The sequence below is a fragment of the Canis lupus genome, chromosome 2 (assembly GCF_011100685.1).
Source record: "Canis lupus familiaris isolate Mischka breed German Shepherd chromosome 2, alternate assembly UU_Cfam_GSD_1.0, whole genome shotgun sequence".
NCBI classification, from domain to species: Eukaryota; Metazoa; Chordata; class Mammalia; order Carnivora; family Canidae; genus Canis; species Canis lupus.
The window spans coordinates 4,645,619-4,666,229 of NC_049223.1; the positions used below are offsets into that span (position 1 = coordinate 4,645,619).

At 37.6% G+C, this 20,611-nt stretch overlaps 1 protein-coding gene across 3 annotated transcripts in view; it reads left to right on the forward strand.

Annotated features, from left to right (window-relative positions):
- The window catches only part of MASTL (microtubule associated serine/threonine kinase like), a 34,808-nt gene that overhangs the window by 6,427 nt on the left and 7,770 nt on the right, over positions 1 to 20,611 (forward strand). For all 3 annotated transcript variants that reach the window (XM_038529730.1, XM_038529731.1, XM_038529732.1), the window contains 7 exons: positions 5,829 to 5,968; positions 6,863 to 6,951; positions 10,400 to 10,506; positions 10,733 to 10,883; positions 14,426 to 14,598; positions 15,634 to 16,779; positions 18,464 to 18,602. In XM_038529730.1, the coding sequence (XP_038385658.1) occupies positions 5,829 to 5,968; positions 6,863 to 6,951; positions 10,400 to 10,506; positions 10,733 to 10,883; positions 14,426 to 14,598; positions 15,634 to 16,779; positions 18,464 to 18,602 (1,945 nt within the window). The remainder of the gene's footprint in view (positions 1 to 5,828; positions 5,969 to 6,862; positions 6,952 to 10,399; positions 10,507 to 10,732; positions 10,884 to 14,425; positions 14,599 to 15,633; positions 16,780 to 18,463; positions 18,603 to 20,611) is intronic.

Sequence of the window (20,611 nt, forward strand, 5' to 3'; positions counted from 1 at the left end):
TAAAACTCTTTTGGCACCTGATGTTTAAATCCATTTCTAGTCTTTCAGTAAATCTGTGAGTAACTAACAGATTTAGGCTAACATTTATGTGGTTTCAAATATTTGATGGGAGGGCCAGAAAACTTTGGAGAGTACAGAGTTTTTCTAGGAGAGTGGTGGGCACCATTTTTACATTAGGACTAATTCAAGATCAATAAGTTTTTACAGAGTTTAAGTACAAGAAATGTGATCATATTATAAATGGTGTTCTACATATTTTTTTCCCACTTACTGGTGACCTCATCCTTTTTAATGGCTATGCAGAATCACATGGATTTATTTAGGAATTCCATAATTTTTATAACAAATGCCCTTCACTGAGGGGGGCACTTGATGGGATGAGCACTGGGTGTTATACTCTATGTTGGCAAATTGAATTCCAATAAAAAATTTTAAAATTTAAAAAAATTTAAAAATGAAAAAAAAAAAGAAAAAACAAATGCCCTATTGATGAGTTGGTTTGGGTTCTTTTACCAATCTAAACAACATTCCAAAATGAATACCTTAGCATGGTACCTAGTTGCAGTGACCTTCTCTGTGAGAGATAAAACCTGATAATGCTGTGGGGAGGGATTTTGGAGCAAAGATACAAATTTGTGTTGGAATTCACCCTCAAAGCAATATTAAAGACAGCCCCTTAGGAGACGCCTAGGTTTTAAGAAAGCCAGAGATGTGGGTCTACTTTATAGGGTGGTTCTCTATCTGAAAGAGTTGAAAACAATACAGAGCAGCAGTAGGAAGGTGAAAACCAAGTACTATAGGAATAATTGACTTTCCATCTTTTAAGCCTGTGGTGAACCACATATGGCCCACTGTTTCTGCACAGCCTGTAAGCTGAGAATAGTATTTGCATTTTTAAAATGTTGAAAAAATCAAAGGAAGAATATTTCATTATACATGAAAATTATATGAAATTTGAACTTCACTGAACAAGTATTTTATTGGAACACAATTGTATCCTTTTGTTTCCTTACTATCTGTTGTTGTGCTACATTACAAGAGTGAGGTATTTGCCCACAGATCATGTCTTGCAAAGCATAAAATATTTACTGTTTGGCACCTTACAGGAAAAAAAAAAAAAGGAAACATTGATACATTCCATTCCAGAGAAGGTAGAGGACTATTTAATCACACAGTGCATATGAAGCAGTATGTAGTAAAGGGATTAGAGAGCACCAGAAAGAATTAAAGGATTAAAAACAATATCCTATTAGTTTCAGGTGTAAATCATAGTGATTCCATATTTTTATACATTATGAAATGATCCCCACAATAAGTCTAGTTACCATCTGTCACCAAAGTTATTGCAACATCATTGACTGTATTTCCTATCCTGTACTTTTTATCCCTGTGACTTATGTATTTTATAACATTTTTTTTTAGAGGGGAGCAGAGCAGAGGGAGAGAGAGAATCTTAAGCAGGCTCTACACCCAGCACAGAGCCCAAGGTGGGACTCAATTTTACAACCCTGAGATCATGAGCTGAAATCAAGAGTTGGACACTTATCTGACTGAGCCAGCCAGGCGCCCCTATAACATTTTTATAGAAGGAGAAAAATGTATCATAAGTTCATGATGAAATTTCCAATTCAATGGGAAATTATCAAATTTTTACTTAACATCTTTGAAGAGTATATAACATACAAAAATATTCTGGAAAGGGCAGCCCCAGTGGCGCAGTGGTTTAGCCGCCTGCAGCCCAGGGTGTGATCCTGGAGACCCAGGATCGAGTCCCACGTCGGGCTTCCTGCATTGAGCCTGCTTCTCCCTCTGACTGTGTCTCTGCCTCTCTCTCTCTCTCTCTCTCTCTCTCTCTGTGAATGAATAAATAAAATCTTTGAAAAAAAAAATTCTGAAAAAAAATGTATTCTTTTACCCTGACCATCTGGGTTCCTAATTACATAATTATTAATTTGCTTTAAGTTACAACATTATGTATATCTAATATTTTGAAAATAATGATATCAATATTTTTTTTGACACTAAAACAACCGGATTCAATTTAGGTTTTTTTTTTGTTGTTGTTGTTATTGTTGTTTTGCAGCTCTTTTTGTCCTTAGGATATACTATCAAAATTCTAGTTTTTTTTTTTTTTTTTAAGATTTTATTTATTCATGAAAGACACAGAGAGGCAGAGATATAGGCAGAGGGAAAAGCAGGCTCCTCGAGGCAGCCCAATGTGGGACTTGATCCCAGGATGCCGGGACCACACCCCGAGCCAAAGGCAGATGCTCAACCGCTGAGCCACCCAGGCATCCCAAAATTCTAGTTTTTGAAGTCACTTGAAATAATTTTCTGCATGGTTATGAAACTAGAGTTAGTGCGAGGGTCATTTGTTTCCCCTTTTTGTATCATAGATTTCTACGTAAAAGGAATCCATGAAAGTACTAGAAAGGGGTACCTGGGTCGCTCAGTTGGTTAAATGTCTGCCTTTGGCTCAGGTCATGATCCCAGAGTCCTGGGATAGAGCCCCAAATGGAGCTCCCTAAGGAATCTGCTTATCCCTCTCTGTCTGCCCCTCCCCACCCACTCGTGCTCGCTCATGTGTACTCTCTCAAATAAATAAAATCTTTCAAAAAAAAAGTACTAGAACAAAACTGATGTGAATATTTTTATAATCATAAATTGGTGTAGGTCTTATTAAGAACAAAATTAAACATTTGACACAAAATAACCATTTATGTAGTCAAATATCAAGTTTGGAGAAAATATTCAGAGAAGACACATACAAGACCAAAAATAGAGGTACCTGGCTGGCTCAGTCAGTGGAGCATGTGACTCTTGATCTTGGGGTTATGGGTTCGAGGCCCACATTGGGTGTAGAGATTACTTAAAAGTAGAATTTTTAAAAATTTTATTTATTTATGAGAGACCCACAGAGAGAGGCAGAGACATAGGCAGAGGGAAAGGCAGGCTCCTTGCGGGGAGCCTGAAGGGGGGGTCTCAGTTCCAGGACCCTGGGATCATGTACTCAGCCACCCAGGGCCCCTTAAAAATAGAATCTTTAAAAAAAAGACCAAAAATAGTGTAAAGACCCTAAATCTCCCTGAAAGTCCTAAATCTTCTTGAAAATAAATAAGTCCACTTTTTCATAGAATGACAGATAAAAAGGATCAATAATTATTGTTGATGAGGATGTAAGAAAATAAACATTCTCATGAGCTCAAATACAGTATCTGTTTATTTATTTGCCTTCTACTGAATTATAAACTCTTTCAGTGCAGAGACATTTTATTCATACTTAAATTACCAGAGCTAGCACAGTGTGTAGCACAGATTTTGAGCTTAGTAAATGTTTTAATGATTGATCTCATCAGTGAACATTGACTAGCAGGGAAACTATTGACCTAAAGAGGAAAGAAAGGACTTAGTTTTATGAAGTTATTACGAGGCAGTGTTTTATACCTTAAAACTATATGAGTTTTATAGAATAATGACTACTGTATGTAGAGGAATAGTAGAGCTCTGCAACCACATAGCAATAGTGAATTCAAACAAGAATCATCTCTGGTCACACGATGCTAAGATCAGTGCTTGCACATTTGTTGGGAAGTAGCTTATTTACATACTCTAGAAGTATTTCCCCCCATTACTTATTAATTACCAAGGGATTAAAAAAGTGTTTCTTCAATGGAGACATATGGAAATCACGACCTTAACTAAGTGATCAAAGTTAACATCACCGGTAACGGAACATGCTGACATTAGGTGTCTCAACTGGTGGGAATCTCTAAGAAAAAGTCAACATTACTTATTTAGAATTCCTGCCAAAAATGCAAACCTGAATTGAGTAGTGAGGAAATAATCAGATGTCAGGAAAGACTGCCCCCCTCAAAAAAAAAAGGCAAAAAACTGCCCTAGATTAAAGGAGCCTGAACAACCATGATAACTAAATCCCATGGGGGTCCTAGCTTGAGCAAGAGGGTGAGGGAAATTGCTGTTAAGGATATTTATTATTTTTTTAAAGATTTATTTATTTATTTATTCATGATAGAGAGAGAGAGAGAGAGGCAGAGGGAGAAGCAGGCTCCATGCAGGGAGCCTGATGCAGGACTTGATCCCAGGACTCCAGGATCCTGCCCTGGGCCAAAGGCAGGCGCCAAACCACTGAGCCACCCAGGGATGCCCTGTAAGGACATTTATTTAGATGCTCAGAGAAGGGATCCCTGGGTGGCGCAGCGGTTTAGTGCCTGCCTTTGGCCCAGAGCGCGATCCCGGAGACCCAGGATCGAATCCCACGTCAGGCTCCCGGTGCATGGAGCCTGCTTCTCCCTCTGCCTGTGTCTCTGCCTCTCTCTCTCTCTCACTGTGTGCCTATCATAAATAAGTAAAATTAAAAAAAAATAAAAAATAAAAAAAATAGATGCTCAGAGAAATTTGAACACGGACTATAGATTATATTATTATATTAGTGTAAAATTCCTTAAATTTTATTTTTCCGTAGTAATGTAAAAATATCCTTGTTAGGACAGCCTGGGTGGCTCAGCGGTTTAGCGCTGCCTTCAGCCCAGGGCCTGATCCTGGAGACCCTGGATCGAGTCCCACGTCGGGCTCCCTGCATGGAGCCTGCTTCTCCCTCTGCCTGTGTTTCTGCCTTTCACTCTGTGTTTCTCATGAATAAATAAATAAAATCTTTTTTTTAAAATTTTTATTTATTTATGATAGTCACAGAGAGAGAGAGAGAGGCAGAGACACAGGCAGAGAGAGAAGCAGGCTCCATGCAGGGAGCCCGACGTGGGACTCGATCCCGGGTCTCCAGGATCGCACCCTGGGCCAAAGGCAGGCGCCAAACCGCTGCGCCACCCAGGGATCCCAATAAATAAAATCTTAAAAAAAAAAATCCTTGTTAGAAGATACATGTTGAAAAATTTGGCGGTGACAGGTCATGACCTCTTCAACTTTATTCTCCAGTTATTTAGCAAAACCTTAAAAGCTGTAAATGTCAGTTGTTGATGTTGCCACATTTTTTTTTCTTTTTTTTTAAATTTATGATAGTCACACAGGGAGAGAGAGAGAGAGGCAGAGACATAGGCAGAGGGAAAAGCAGGCTCCATGCACCGGGAGCCTGACGTGGGATTCGATCCCGGGTCTCCAGGATCGTGCCCTGGGCCAAAGGCAGGCACTAAACCACTGCGCCACCCAGGGATCCCCGGTTGCCACATTTTTAAAACCGTTTAGTCAGAATAAAAATACATGAATTTAAGATATTTATGTTAATATTTGTGTCTTTTGTTTATTATGTAACATAATTATGTTATTAACATTTATTTTATATTCCTACATGTGGAGAGGAAAAAAGCAAATGTGGCAAAATGCTCACAGTGGGTGAATCTAGATGAAAAATATATGGAAAAAAAAGAAAAATATATGGGACTATTCTTATACTTTTTCTGTAAGTCTGAATTTTTGTTCAGATTAAACAGTTTAACTTCACTTTAAAAAATTATATGGCAGGACGCCTAGGTGGTTCAGCAGTTGAGCATCTGCCTTCAGCTCAGGGTGATTCCTGGGATCGAGTCCTACATCACGCTCCCGGCACGGAGCCTGATTCTCACTCTGCCTGTATCTCTGCCTCTCTCTCTCTCTGTATCTCTCATGAATAAATAAAATCTTAAAAAAAAAAAAAAAACTATATGGCAACATGAGCAAACTTGGTTATTAATATGTAGTGATATCAAGAAAATGTGTCTGTTGCAGAACCATGCTAAAAATGTATAATTGTAACAACTAATGTTTTTAAAGTAATAATGTTGTTTTTATTTTGTGACATATATATTCCTTTTTGATAGGTAATGGAATATCTTATTGGTGGAGATGTCAAGTCTCTCCTACATATATATGGTTACTTTGATGAAGAGATGGCTGTGAAATATATTTCTGAAGTAGCCTTGGCTCTGGACTATCTTCACAGACATGGAATCATCCACAGGTAAAGTTCTACAAACTATTCCTTAAAAGTGGAAGTAATCAAATTATGTATTAGATATTTGAGTTGGAAATATTTGCATAACCATGTGCCCATGTATCCAGGTTATCTAAAGTTTGGGAGTAACTTGTGTGAGTTTAGAAGATAGAATTTCTTCTAATGAGGGCTTAGTTGGTTAACCATCTGCCTTAAGCTCAGGTCATGATCCCAGAGTGCTGGGATCAAGCCCCACATTGGGCTCCCTGCTCAACAGAGAGTCTGCTTCTCCCTCTGCCCCTCCCCCAGCTCAGGTTCTCTCTTTCTCTCTCTCTCATCAATAATGTCTTTTAAAAAAATAAATAAAAGCACTAAATTAAAAAAAAAAAATAGAAACTCCATCAACTCTTCTTTCATCTCCTCCCCTCCCTGTGTTTTAAATATGTTGCTTTGAGCATGGGTACACCATTTTGTTGTGAAGAATTTTCCCACTCTGCTACTGTCATACAAAAGTGCTGTATTTTATAATTCTAACTTACAATGTTTCACTCTGCAACTAAAGTCATGTTCTAAGTGGCTCTTCTCTCTTAAAGTTTAGTCTTACCCTCCTTGAAAGAGGTAAATATGATTTTGACTTGGCCTGAGGTTTATTTGTTTTAATAGGCTATCTAATAAATAATGCCAAAGATAATCTAGTATTAAATCAGTTCACTTTCTTGTAGGTTCAGATATACAGAAGATTATTTACAGAGAGTGTTTTTTTTTTTTTTTTGTACTTTCAGAGCCAGTGATAAGTGTCTTATTTTAGAGAAAATAAATAGGGTTTGATTCTGCTGCAACTTTCTGGGTATTTCCTTGCTATTTCTAACATTACCACTAGCTCTTTTTTAATTATCTGCTATTTGTCTTTTCTATGTGCAGGGATTTGAAACCAGACAATATGCTTATTTCAAATGAAGGTCATATTAAACTAACAGATTTTGGGCTTTCCAAAATTACTTTGAATAGAGGTAAGGAAAATAGCAGGTTAGTACCTTTTTAAAACCCAACAACTACATGCTATTAACTTACATTATTTTGTTAGCTTATAGTGGCTAAAATTTGATGATTATTTGTTCCAAAGAAAGACTAGAAAAGCATAATGGTATTAAAAATAAATATGAGGGATGCCTGGGTTGCTCAGTGGTTGAGGATTTGCCTTCAGCTTAGGTCATGATTCCGAGGTCCCGCATTGGGCTCCCTGCAGGGAGACTGTTTCTCCCTCTCCCTGTGTTTTTCTGCCTCTCTTTTTTTGTCTCTCATGAATAAATAAATACAATCTTTAAAAATTAAATACATAAAGATGAGAATGGGAATAATTGTTCCTAAATCCTCAAAGGCACTCAAAAATCTTTGAATCTTCAAAGAGGAACTCAGAATTTCTGTTCTCCTGACTTTTTGTCTCTATTGAAACTGATTTGAACAATTAAACATTGGTAAAATGAAAAAAATAAATAAATAAATAAAATAAACATTGGTAAAATGACTAAAATACCTATAACATGATGAACCATAATGCCTACAGAACTTATTCACACAGACAAGATCACCACAAAGACCTTGATAAAAGACAAACTGAACACAATTCAGACACTTGTTTTGGAAGTATGTTAATTTCACTACTAGTGATGAAAGTAATGCTAATTTAAAAAATAGCAAATGAATCACACTATTAAGCTAGGCAAAAAAAAGAGAACTGAAGATCTAAAGTTAATGAGGCTGCAAAAGCACAGTTAGTTTTTCTAGAAACACTATAGATTATTAGCACAGTGCTTTCCAACAGATATCTATCAATGTGTTTTAAGAAACAAAAAAGTTGGGCAGCCCGGGTGGCTCAGCGGTTTAGCGCCTGCCTTTGGCCCAGGGTGTGATCCGGGAGTCCCGGGATCGAGTCCCACATCGGGCTCCCTGCATGGAGCCTGCTTCTCCCTCTGCCTGTGTCTCTGCCTCTCTGTCTCTTTCTCTCTCTGTCTTTCTTGTCTCATGAATAAATAAACAAAATCTTTATTAAAAATTTAAAAAAAAGAAACAAAAAAGTTTAATTCTTTTTGACCTAGTCTGTCTTGGAATTTATTCTAAGGAAACTGTTCAAGAGAAGAAAATGAATGAATAAAACTTTGTAGCACCTTTGTTTCTTATAAGGAGAAACTAGAAATTACTTATGTTTATTTATTTATTTTTTAAACATTTTATTTATTTATTCATAGACACAGAGAGACAGAGGCAGAGACACAGGCAGAGGGAGAAGCAGGCTCCATGCCGGGAGCCCGACCTGGGACTCGATCCCGGGTCTCTAGGATCACACCCCAGGCTGCAGGCGGCGCCAAACCGCTGCGCCACCAGGGCTGCCCCTACTTACGTTTATCATAGAAACATGAATACCTGTGAGCTTATCAATTTGGTAACCTAGGGATCCCTGGGTGGCGCAGCGGTTTGGCGCCTGCCTTTGGCCCAGGGCGCGATCCTGGAGACCCGGGATCGAATCCCACGTCAGGCTCCCGGTGCATGGAGCCTGCTTCTCCCTCTGCCTATGTCTCTGCCTCTCTCTCTCTCTGTGACTATCATAAATAAATTAAAAAATTAAAAATTTGGTAACCTATTGTGTTACCTATTAAAATGATAGCATTTAGAAGTAAATGAACAGTAGAGCACAAAATTGGGCTTACCATGGGATTGTAATTTTTTTTTGGGGGGGGAGGAATTTTAATTTTTTAAAAAGAAATACAGATCTATCAATCTTAAACTGCAAGTACAAATTTCAAAAAGTTTTGAATACCTAAGGATTTTCATTTAATTTGATAAAATCTGACCTGAGCTGATGTGAGGTATTTATGATTTTTATTAATCCCATTTCACATAACTACTCAGATGCTTCACAGCAGTAATAATAATATTTGAGTACAGGTGGCTAGATGAGAAGCCACTAAGGATGTTCCTTACTATACAGTACACTGGATATTTACCCAAAGAAAACAAAAATACTAATTCAAAAAGATATTGTGCATTCTTATGTTAATTGCAGCAGTGTTTCCAATAGCCAAGATAGGGAAGCAATCCAAGTGTCCATCATTAGATGAATGGATAAAGAAGATGTAGTGCAGGGATGCCTGGGTGTCTCAGTGGTTGAGCATCTGCCTTCGGCTCAGGTCCTGATCCCGGGTCTGAGGGTCGAATCCTGCATCAGGCTCCCTGAGAGGAACTCACTTCTCCCTCTGCCTATGTCTCTGCTTCTCTCTCTGTGTCTCTCATGAATAAATAAATAAAATCTTAAAAAAAAAAAAAAAAAAAAGAAGATGTGGTATACACACACACAATACAATAGTACTCAGCCATAAAAGAAGAATGAGGTCTTGCCATTTGTGACAACATGGATGGACCTAGACAGGATTATGCTAAATGAAATAAGTTAGACAGAAAGAGAAGTACTTATGATTTCACTTATATATGGAATCTAAAAAAACAAAGCAGAGACAAGACCCATTAATACAGAGAACAAACTGATAAATGTTGGGGAGAAAGGGCAAAAGGGTAAAAAATGGGTGAAAGGGGGTGGAAGACACAGGCTTCTAGTTATGAAATGAATAAATTATGGGTATGAAAAGTACAGGATAACAAATACAGACAAAGGGATCTATGTACCCAATGAAATGTAGGGCTCTAACTCATGACCCTGAGATCAGGGAGTCACATGCTCTACCGACTGAACCAGCCAGGCACCTACCATTTTTGGTATCTAAAGTACTGTGTTCCTTAGAACTCACATATAATGTAGTGAACATTGAATTATTTTACAATGTTATGCCCTGAAACTGATAAAAATTCTGCATAAATTTCTATCTTGACCTATTGAAATTTAATTTATATTCCTAATATTCCTTTCTTAATATTTCTTACCACATCCTTTTCTAGTATTTGATTTACCAAGAATTATTTTGTTGCCAGTGGGGTAATATTCTTGTTTAGTGACTACTCCCTAATTTGGGTCATTACATTGTGTTCTATTCATTTTAGAGCAAGACTGTTCTATGAAAGTTTAACAATTTCAATCACTTGCTTTTTTTTAATAGGGAAATATTTATTTATTTGACCCTTTTCATCCATTTCTCCTATCCCCCACCCGTTTCTGGCATCCACCAATCTGTTCTTTATACCTGGGAGCTTATTTTTGTTTTGTTTTTTAAGATTCTATATATAATAGGAGTCATACAGTATTTGTATTTCTCTGTCAGCTTGGTTGTATATGTTTACTCTGTCATGTGGTGGCTTCTCTGGATATGTTCATCTTACACGAGCTAGTGTTAAAGATAATGTTAATAATGTGGAAAAGGAGACAAAGTTTAGAACAGATGATTATTGCCTAGTAAGTCAACGGCATTGAAGTTTTTAAAGAATTTCATATACTTTTCTTTCCATACATAGATATCAATATGATGGATATCCTTACAACACCGTCAATGGCTAAACCTAGACAAGATTATTCAAGAACCCCAGGACAAGTGTTATCTCTCATCAGCTCTTTAAGATTTGTAAGTATTTGATTAGAAAAAACTCACATAACATGCCCTTTCATGATTGCCACTTAAAATTTTCAAACTTGTTTAAAATAAATTTAAATTTAAATATCAAAAAATAAATAAATAAATTTAAATATCAAGGATGTTGAGTTACTTTAACATTATCTACTTAAATGGTTGGTATTTAGGTGGTATTTTTGTAGAGTTAAATCATAGCATTTGTTTTTTTCTTTCATAGTACACACCAGCTGCAGAAAAAGACAAAGACTCTGCAAATATTCTTTCAACCCATGTATTTGAAACATCACAGCTTTCTCAAGGACTAATTTGTCCCATGTCTATAGATCACAGGGATACCACTCCTTATTCTAGCAAACTACTACACTCATGTGAGTATAAAAGAAATGATAGTTTATTCCATTAAGTGTGTCTTTTGAGAAACAAAATATTTTTGAATTTTTTAATTTCTAATGTAGGTTTGAAAGCCAATACTTGAACAGTCTGTGGCATTCCTACATTTCCTAATGTAAATGCCATTTCTGACACAGATTGCTGCAGATCTTTTTTTTTTTTTTTTTTTTTTTATAAAATTTTTATTTTAAGTAGTCTCTACACCCAACATAGGGCTGGAAATTACAACCCTAAGATCAAGAGTCACATGCTCTACTGACTGAACCAGCCAGGCTCCCCAGTTGCAGTTCTGTAAGTCAACAGAGTAAAATATCTAGCTAATGAGATATGCTTCAATTAGCTTGGTATTAGAATGATCATTGGATAAATTTCACTGTACTGGGTCTATGGAAGATTTATATAGAGAAGATATAGTACCTATAATATTTTGTGTCTTTATAAAATTATTTCCAAAAGATTTTGAAATAAAATAGCTGAAGTAAAAATATAATTTTTTATTAGCATACGATAAAAAAACAAAAGTAGTAGAGGAAGAGAATGGGACATTTGTATAGCACTTCACCTTTTATAAGTCAGCAAGGGTGGATGGTTTCTTAAAAAAGATTTTATTTGTTTATTTGAGAGAGAGAGAATGCATGTAAGCATGAGTAGGGTAGGGGCAGAGGGAGACCCAGACTCCCTCCTGAGCAGGGAGCCAGACATAGGACTTGATCCTGGGATTTCAGGATCATGACCTGAGCTGAAGGCAGACGCTTAACTGACTGAGCTACCCAGGTGCCCAGAAATGTGGATGATTTAGTTCTCTTCAGTCATGTTCTTTGTCTTAAGAATGTGAATAATGACGCTTTAAAGAACAATTAGTTAACATGTTTTCATAGACGTTAACCTCATTTTGAATTTGGTCCTCAAATCTGTACATGTCCAGGATATCTCACTTAGAAATGAGAAACCTAATGTTTGAAAACGTTTAGTTTCACACTAGTAATGGGTAAGCCAAGTCCTGATTGCAAATAAAATTTTCTGTCCATTGACCCTTTCTTCCACAGTCACTGAGTCTTATTTCTTCTGTCAAAATCACTTCTATGGAAAACTAAGTGGCTGAAAAATGTATATAGCTTTGATAAATACAAAACTACTAAAATACAGAATATGCAGATGTTACTACAGCCTTATTCTTAAATGAAAGTACATGCATCTTCCTGAGTTGTTTTCTTCATCTAGTCAGAAGTAGATCAGGGCAAGGCACCCTGCTGGTCACTATGTGGCTATTAAGATGAATGAGAGCAGTCCTTGCCTCAGAAGAACTTGTAATTCTGTGTTGACTACATGTGTAAAAGGATTAACAATAGCTCCTCTAAAATCATAAGAAGGATACTGTGATACAACACAGACAGTGTTAAATGCTAATTGAGAAAATCAGGAATGTTTCTCAGTAAAGACACAGCAATAACTCCAAATGTATTAGAAAAGAGAATTTCAGGGATGTCTGGGTGGCTCAGCGGTTTAGCGTCTGCCTTCAGCTCAGGGTGTGATCTCGGAGTCTGGGATTGAGTCCCACATCGGGCTCTTCTTGTGGAGAGCCTGCTTCTCCCTCTGCCTGTGTCTCTCCCTCTCTCTCTGTCTGTCATGAATAAATAAATAAAATCTTAAAAAAAAAAAAAAAGCATTTCAGATAGAGGAATGAACAAAGGCATGGACACTTGAAAGTATCCCATCTTCAGACAATGGGGACTGAATATGTTATGTCAGAATGAGAAGCATGTGCAATGGGAAAGGACATTTAGCAGATAGATGGGGAAGGATCAATTGTCATTACAGGGAACCTAGAATTTAAGCTGTAGAACAAGGGGAATCATCAAAAGTTCCAAAGAGAGAAATGGTCTCATCATATCAGTGATCCAAAAAAAACTCTTTAGCAAGTATACAGTATGCACATGGCATTGGGGTAGACAGAAATGTCCACATTAGGGGGAAAGGTAAGCTGAGTGGTTTAGTCAACTATCAAGGTCAGTGTCCAGTGAGTTTCAGGAATTTCACTGAGAGGGTTTATGTACCAAAAATAAAGTTGTTTTAGATGGCCATTGGGGTTGCCGCCTGGGTGGCTTGGTTGGTTGAGCGTCTGCCTTTGGCTCAGGTCATGATCCCACGGCCTTGGGATAGAGTCCCACATTGGGCTTCCTGCAGCAAGTCTGCTTCTCCTCCTGCCTGTGTCTCTGCCTCTCTCTGTATGTCTCCCATGAATAAATAAGTAAAATCTTAAAAAAAAAAAAAAAAACTTTAAAAAAATATATGGCCATTGGAACTCTATACTTCTAATTTTAAAGTTCCAAGGTTCGGGATCCCTGGGTGGCGCAGCGGTTTGGCGCCTGCCTTTGGCCCAGGGCGCGATCCTGGAGACCCGAGATCGAGTCCCACGTCGGGCTCCCGGTGCATGGAGCCTGCTTCTCCCTCTGCCTGTGTCTCTGCCCCCCTCTCTCTCTCTCTCTCTCTGTGTGACTATCATAAATAAATAAAAATTAAAAAAATATATATATAAAGTTCCAAGGTTCATTAAATCAAAAAACTGTACAAACTTACTTGGGATTAAAGTAATGTGTTTTACCTAAACTCTTTGGGAAAGAAAAAACAAGATATACAGATCGTATCCATACATGGAAAATCTGTATATGCACAAACTATGATCTTTAGTAAAAGCATAGTTGCCTATTTTGTCTCATAAGTTCAGAAACAAGAGTTTATGTAATAAACCAACATGTATCATGTAGGTGATGCTACCATCTTGCACTGGCTTGCTGTTAGCCAAGTCACTATCTTGCTGTTAGCCAAGTCACTATCTTACAGTAGTATTGAAAAAAAAACAAAAATCTTTATGGATGTGGATAATTTCACACTTGTAATCACATAAACTTCAACATTAGAATAAAGGTATTTTTTTAATTTGAGAGAGAGAGAACACAAGTGGGAAGGGCAGGGAGAGAGAGAGAGCATCTCAATCAAGACTCTGTGCTAAGCATGGAACCCAAATTCGAGGCTCAGTGTCACGACCCTGGAATTACAACCAGAGCCGAAACCAACAATCAGATGCTGAACTGATGTGCCACCCAGGCACCCCTAAAACTATGGTTTTAATTAAACACAAATTGAACTGAGTAAATTTAGTGACATTCCCATCTTATAACATATGTGGATATAGCATATCAATAATACTCCTTTATCAAGATGAGTTTCAAATTGGATAATGGGTGTTCCCCTAATTACAATTTAGTTCTTTTGTCCTGATTTTCACTTGTGAATGTTAAGGGTTATTTTTGGTTTTTGTTTTGTTTTTTTTCCTAAACGTTCATAACCGTACTTGTATGTCTAAAATACCTGAGCTGTCCTGTGGATTAAATAATGTTTACACAGACAGAGTCCTGATATACATACTTATTAATACCTTGCCTAATTAACTGGAAAGATTCAGGTTCAGTGAGGAGCTCAAGGATGTGACATAAGCCTCAGTGTTTTCTGTTCCCTCCAGGTCTTGAAACAGTTACCTCCGATCCTGGGATGCCTGTGAAGTGCCTGACATCTAATCTACTGCAGTCCAGGAGAAGGCTGGCTACATCAAGTGCCAGCAGTCAGAGCCACACCTTCCTGTCCAGTGTGGAGTCTGAGTGCCACAGCAGTCCCAGATGGGAAAAAGACTGCCAGGTTAGAGGGACATTTATCTGAACCCAGGCCAATTTCATGTCACATGAATGACGGAGATACTTTATACTTTTCTGTGTAAATTCTGTAAGGAAATGAAACTTAGGTAAATGGCAGTCAAGATAGTCTTCATTTCCCTGTATATTCCGTCAAATTATATCATGTTGAAGGGAAACCTAGACTCTAGTCTTAAGAAATTCAATGAATATTATTCTCAGTAATATGATGGTCTTCACTGTTGGATATTTGTATTCTAGAAGTCAGGTCAGATTATTTTTTAGTCAAGGCAGGATTTCTCAATCTTTTTTCGTCTCTTATAGGCTGCTCTATAGATAATACACACTACAGGACAAACAGGTTTCCATTCCTAATACTGTTAGTTCACCTCTTTCCTGTTCAAGAAAACATATTGTATAAGTATTTTGTTATTATCATTTGCATCATCATTTCATCTTGTTGACAGTGGATTTTAATTTCTGTTATTTTGGGTTTTAATTATAAATTATGGATAGTTTAGCTTCACCTTTATCAGCTTGGTTTTATTATACTTGTGCAAAGTGATCTGTTTAACAAAATTTTTGTCTATAATTTTCCATTAACTATATTTTTAAGTCCTGTGCATTTTGTAATTCAAAACAGAATCATCTATATCGCTATTGCAAACCAAATATATACATAATATAGCTTTACCCTCAATTTTACCTGAAAATGTTGCCTATTAATTTGTCCTCTGTAAATACTACGTATCAAATATGTATTATAGAATATCAAATACATATTAAATTATGCAAGTGCATATTAGAAAATAGTTTATTTGAATTTTAGGCTGCTGTTTCATTCAATACCTAATAAAACATACTTTAATTGTTTATGCTTTTTAATTCTGTGATATCATTGTTCTATTGTTCCAGTGGAAACTGGGAATAGGTAGCATAGTAATTTATGAGGTCATCTATTCCACCGAAATCAACAGAGGTTTAAAAGATTCAAGAATCTCGGTTTTATACAACTAAAAGAGTGTTTTTTTCTCCCTCTTAGGAAAGTGATGATGCACTGGGCTCTACAGTGATGAGTTGGAATATAATAGAAAAGTCTTCGTGTACAAAATCTACCGATGCCATTGAGACAAAAGGTTTCAATAAAAAGGATTTTGAATTAACCCTTTCTCCTATTCATAACAGCAGTATCATTCCTGCGACTGGAAGCTCTTGTGTAAACCTGGCTAAAAAATGCTTCCCTGGAGAAGTTTCTTGGGAAGCAAGAGAACTGGACATAAATAATGTTAATGTGGCCACTGACACCACCCGGTGTGTTTTCCATCAATCGGATCAGTGGGTTGTGGATCCCAGTGATGGGACTGAAGAATACTGTGGAAAAAGAGGTTTTAAAAGAAATTCTGAGTTAGTTGACTCTAGTCCTTGTCAGAACATCATACAGAATAAAAAAAATTGTATAGAGCATAAGTCTAGAAATGAAAAAAGTAATGGTTATATAAATCAAAGGACAAGCTTAACCAATGAAGTCCAAGACCTGAAGCTATCGGTATGTGAAAGTCAACAAAGTGACTGTGCCAATAAGGAGAACATGGTCAATTCTTCCATTGATAAACAACAAACCCCAGAAAAATCACCTATCCCAATGATAGCAAAAAACCTTATGTGTGAATTGGATGAAGATTGCAACAAGAATAATAAGAAGTTCTTAAGTTCTAGCTTTCTGGGTTCTGATGATGAGAGAGCTTCTAAAAGTATCTGTATGGACTCTGATTCATCTTTTCCTGGAATTTCTATAATGGAAAGTTCATTAGAAAGGCAGTCCTTAGATCCAGATAAAAGCATCAGAGAATCTTCTTTTGAAGAATCAAACATTGAAGACCTACTTGCTGTATCACCCAGCTGGCAAGAAAATCCCTTGCCAAAAGATGATGAGAATCTGGCTGTCCAAGCCAGTAGCCAAAAAATGTTAGCTTCGTCTTCTGATGTGTTAAAAACATTAACCTTATCTAAAAGAAATGCAGTAGCTTTTCGAAGTTTTAACAGTCATATTAATGCGTCCAATAACTCAGAACCATCCAAAATGAGTGTTACCTCTTTAGATGCAATGGATATTTCCTGTGTTTATAGTGGTTCATATCCCATGGCTATAACCCCTAGCCAAAAAGGAATATCCTATGTGCCATATCAGGTATGTGATAACTTTTTAACACTTTGTCTCTAGATTTTATAACAAGAAACTCTGAAGGCCAGATACTTGCCTCTCACCTAGACTTTCTGAGATTAATCATAAAGTTCTGTTTTGATGGTTAGGAATCTATGGATTATTGGAGGTTTTGATGCAGAAAGGTAAAGCTGGTGGTAATTTTATTAACTATAGAGCCTCCTGCATTTGCTCTCTGGACTTTCACATATTTTCTTTTTTTGCTTTTTTTTTTTTTTTTTTTTAAGATTTTATTTTATTATTATTATTTTTTTAAGATTTTCTTTTCTGAGGGAGATCATGCTCATGAGTCGGGGAAGAAGGAAGGGGCATAGGGAGAGGGAGAAGCAGACTCCCTGCTGCACCAGGAGCCCGCTGTGGGGCTTGATCGCAGGACCCCAAGATCATGACCTGAGCCAAAGGCAGACACTTAACAGACTGAGCCACCCAGGTGCCCCTAGACTTTCACATGTTTACTTATTTACAGACACATATTTTCACTTGATGAAAGCAACTCCAAGTTACAATATTAAAGTTCAGTCTATCTTACTCCCTTCCAAGGACCTTCCTACATTATCTCTTCTTTTCAAAGAAAATAGTTGGAAAGTATATATTTCAAGTCTTCTGTTTTTATTGTCTAATAATCTTCATCTTAATAATCCCAAAGTTTTCATTTTTTTAATCTTAATAATCCCAAAGTTTTAATTTTTTTTTCTTTTTTTGGAGAGACATCATAAAATAGAAAATATGCAAACTGAATTAAGGTCACCTCAATTAAGACTTGGGGTTTTCTAATCAGAACTCACTGAGTGACTTAGAAGTTCCTTTTCCTCAGAGCCTATTTCTTGTCTCTCCGTAGAATGTGCTGACACCTGTCCCACTGGTCTCACAGAGTCCTTGTGAGAATACAGGATATCTTAAACAAATACTGATTAGCACAAGAGGTTATTTACATTTACTTCAGCTTATGTGTTCAGTCACATAAAATTCAGTCATTTTCAACCATAGCATCCTTCAGTGACCATTCTTAAGTTTGTATTAATCCATGCTATCAGGGTGCTGGGGTGGCTCAGTTGGTTAAGTGTCTGCCTTTGGGTCAGGTCATGATCCCAGGGTTCTGGAATCCAGTCCCACATCCAGCTCCCTGCTCAGTGGGGAACCTGTTTCTCCCTCTGCCGCTCCCCCTGCTTGTGCTCTCTCTCTCTCTCAAATCTTTTTTAAAAAAATCCACGCTATCAAATTCTTACAGATTTCTTCATTCTTGCATGCATATCTAGATCTTATTAAAGTAATTGGTCTTATCTAAGCTATTTAATTTCACCAGATGGGCAGCCCTAGTGGCTTAGCAGTTTAGCGCCGCCTTCGGCCCAGGGTGTGATCATGGGGACCCAGGATCGAGTCCCATGTCAGGCTCCCTGCATGGAGCCTGCTTCTCTCTCTCTCTCTCTCTGTCTCTGTCTCTAATAAATAAATAAAATCTTAAAAAAAAATAATTTCACCAGATACTAGGACTGTTTGGAATCATCGTTGGTAATGAGTCCATTTTCAAAATTTATCAAGGATTAGAGTATGGCTTTTATGCCTGACTGCCTAGCTTTGCTTTTGTTTTAGTATTTCTGTTCACTGTAGAAGGAATGAAGAGATTTACTGAAAACTCTTTTTAAATTGGCAGACCCCAAATCAGGTCAAATCAGAAACTCCATACCGAACTCCAAAGAGTGTAAGGCGAGGAGCGGCCCCAGTAGATGATGCGCGAATTCTTGGAACCCCGGACTACCTTGCTCCTGAGCTGTTACTGGGCAGGGCCCATGGTAAGACTTACATGTCTTCAGTTTTTGAAGTATTATCAATTACTACGTTTTCTTTTAAGGTAAAATGGTTTTAAATTTCTTTGGTACTTGGATTGCCTGGAGTAAAAGAAAATGAGCTCATGTGATACTGTTTTCTCATAAATATGGCATTTCTTATGGTTAAAGAAGACATGCAGCCATTTGTTCTTTGCCTTCTTGTTCACTCTCAGTGATCCAGAGAATCCCTAGTCTACCTGCTCTATTATTTTTGTTCAAAAATTCTTCTCGGGTCTGTTTCAGCTTTGGCTCAGGAATACAAAGTTGAGTCAAACTCCTGTTCAGTCTGCAGCAGCACATTCCTGTTTAGAGCTCGTTCTCCCTCCCTCTCCACAGGGTCAAGCCAGGAATGAGCTCTCTTCAGGTTGCAGCATAGGAAGACAAGGATGACATTTTTACCTAGCCTCTTTTTATCCCTTTCTCTCAAGAATTTTCCCTTCCTACATTCTGAAACGAACGGTATTGGACTGAATTCTGTCCCCCTGAAAAGACACATTGAAGTTTTCACCCTGAGATTTTTTGCATGTGCCACGCGGAAATATGGTCCTTGCAGGTATAATTAGGTAGGTAGGTTAAGATGAGGTCACCCTGGAGCAGGGTGGGCTCTTAAGCCAATATGACTGGTGTCCTTATAAAAACACAGCCACACGACCATGGAGACCCAGGGAGGATATCACAGGAAGAGGGATGGTTGGAGTGAGGCCCCTGCAAGCTAAGGACTGCAGGCAAACCACCAGAAGCTGGCAGGGCAAGGTAGTTTCCCTATAGGTTTCAGAGGGAGCATGGTCCTGTCAATGCCTTGATTCTAGACTTCTAGCTTCCAGAGCCATCAGACAATAAAGTCCTGTTTTGAAGCATCCAGTTTGTGGCACTTTGTGACAGTAGCTCTAGGAAATCAAAACCGTTGGTTTCAGAATGTAGGAAGGGAAAATTCTTGAGAGAAAGGGATAAAAAGTGCCTCTGGGTACTTAACTCATTTTTATACAGTGCCCCTGTTGCTAAGTCACAGATTTGCTCACTAGTTTCCTATAATATACATTTTCTCTACTCAGGATACAGTATGAAAGTAAGCATCACATGTAAAAGTTTGTTTTTTAGGATCTTTGCCACTATTTTAATAGGACACCTAGTTACCTTACTGTCTCATGATATATACTTTTAAAAGATTTTATTTATTTATTTGAGAGAGAGAGCACAAGCAAGGGGAGAAGTAGAGCGAGGGCAAAGCAGGCTCCCGGCAGAGCAGAGAGCTCAATGCCATTGCCATCCCAGGACTGGAGATCTTGACCTGAACTGAAGGCAGCTGCTTAACCAACTAAGCCACCCAGGCTCCCCCTTTAGTGATACATTTTAAGATTTTCATTTTCTATAAAATATTTGATACACAGTTCTTAAAATAACAATACAAAGCAATTTTTTTTAGAAGGCTCCACACTGGGAGCCCACTGTGGGGCTTGAACTCAGGACCCTGATCAAGAGTTGGATGCTAAAAAAAAAAAAAGTTGGATGCTAACAGACTGAGTCAACCAGGCCCTGCAGTACAAAGCAATTTATGATTAAAAAAAAAAAAAAAAATCACTGCTTTATACCTGTTTCCCCAATTTCCAGACCCCAAGGCCTGTCTATACCAATTTTGTTTCTTGTATTGACCTCTCTGTTTCTAAACATCATACTGAGGACAGCTAAGACTTCTCTGAGTCCTCCCTGGTCTTCCCCCTAGGCCAATTACTTAGGAACTCTGGCCAGTTTCCCATGGCTGTTTGTGCATATTTTTGTTTCATTGCTGTTAACATTGTGTCAAAATTATGTTTGTCTCTCCCAGAGTAGGTTGTTTTCTCTTTGGGAAAAGCTCTTTCTTATTTATCTTTGCATCCCTTGTATCTGGCATAATAATTCATATATAGTTCAATGAATGATATGAGAATGAACTCATGATTTTTATACAATGTTACCTAATTACTCTTTTCTTACAT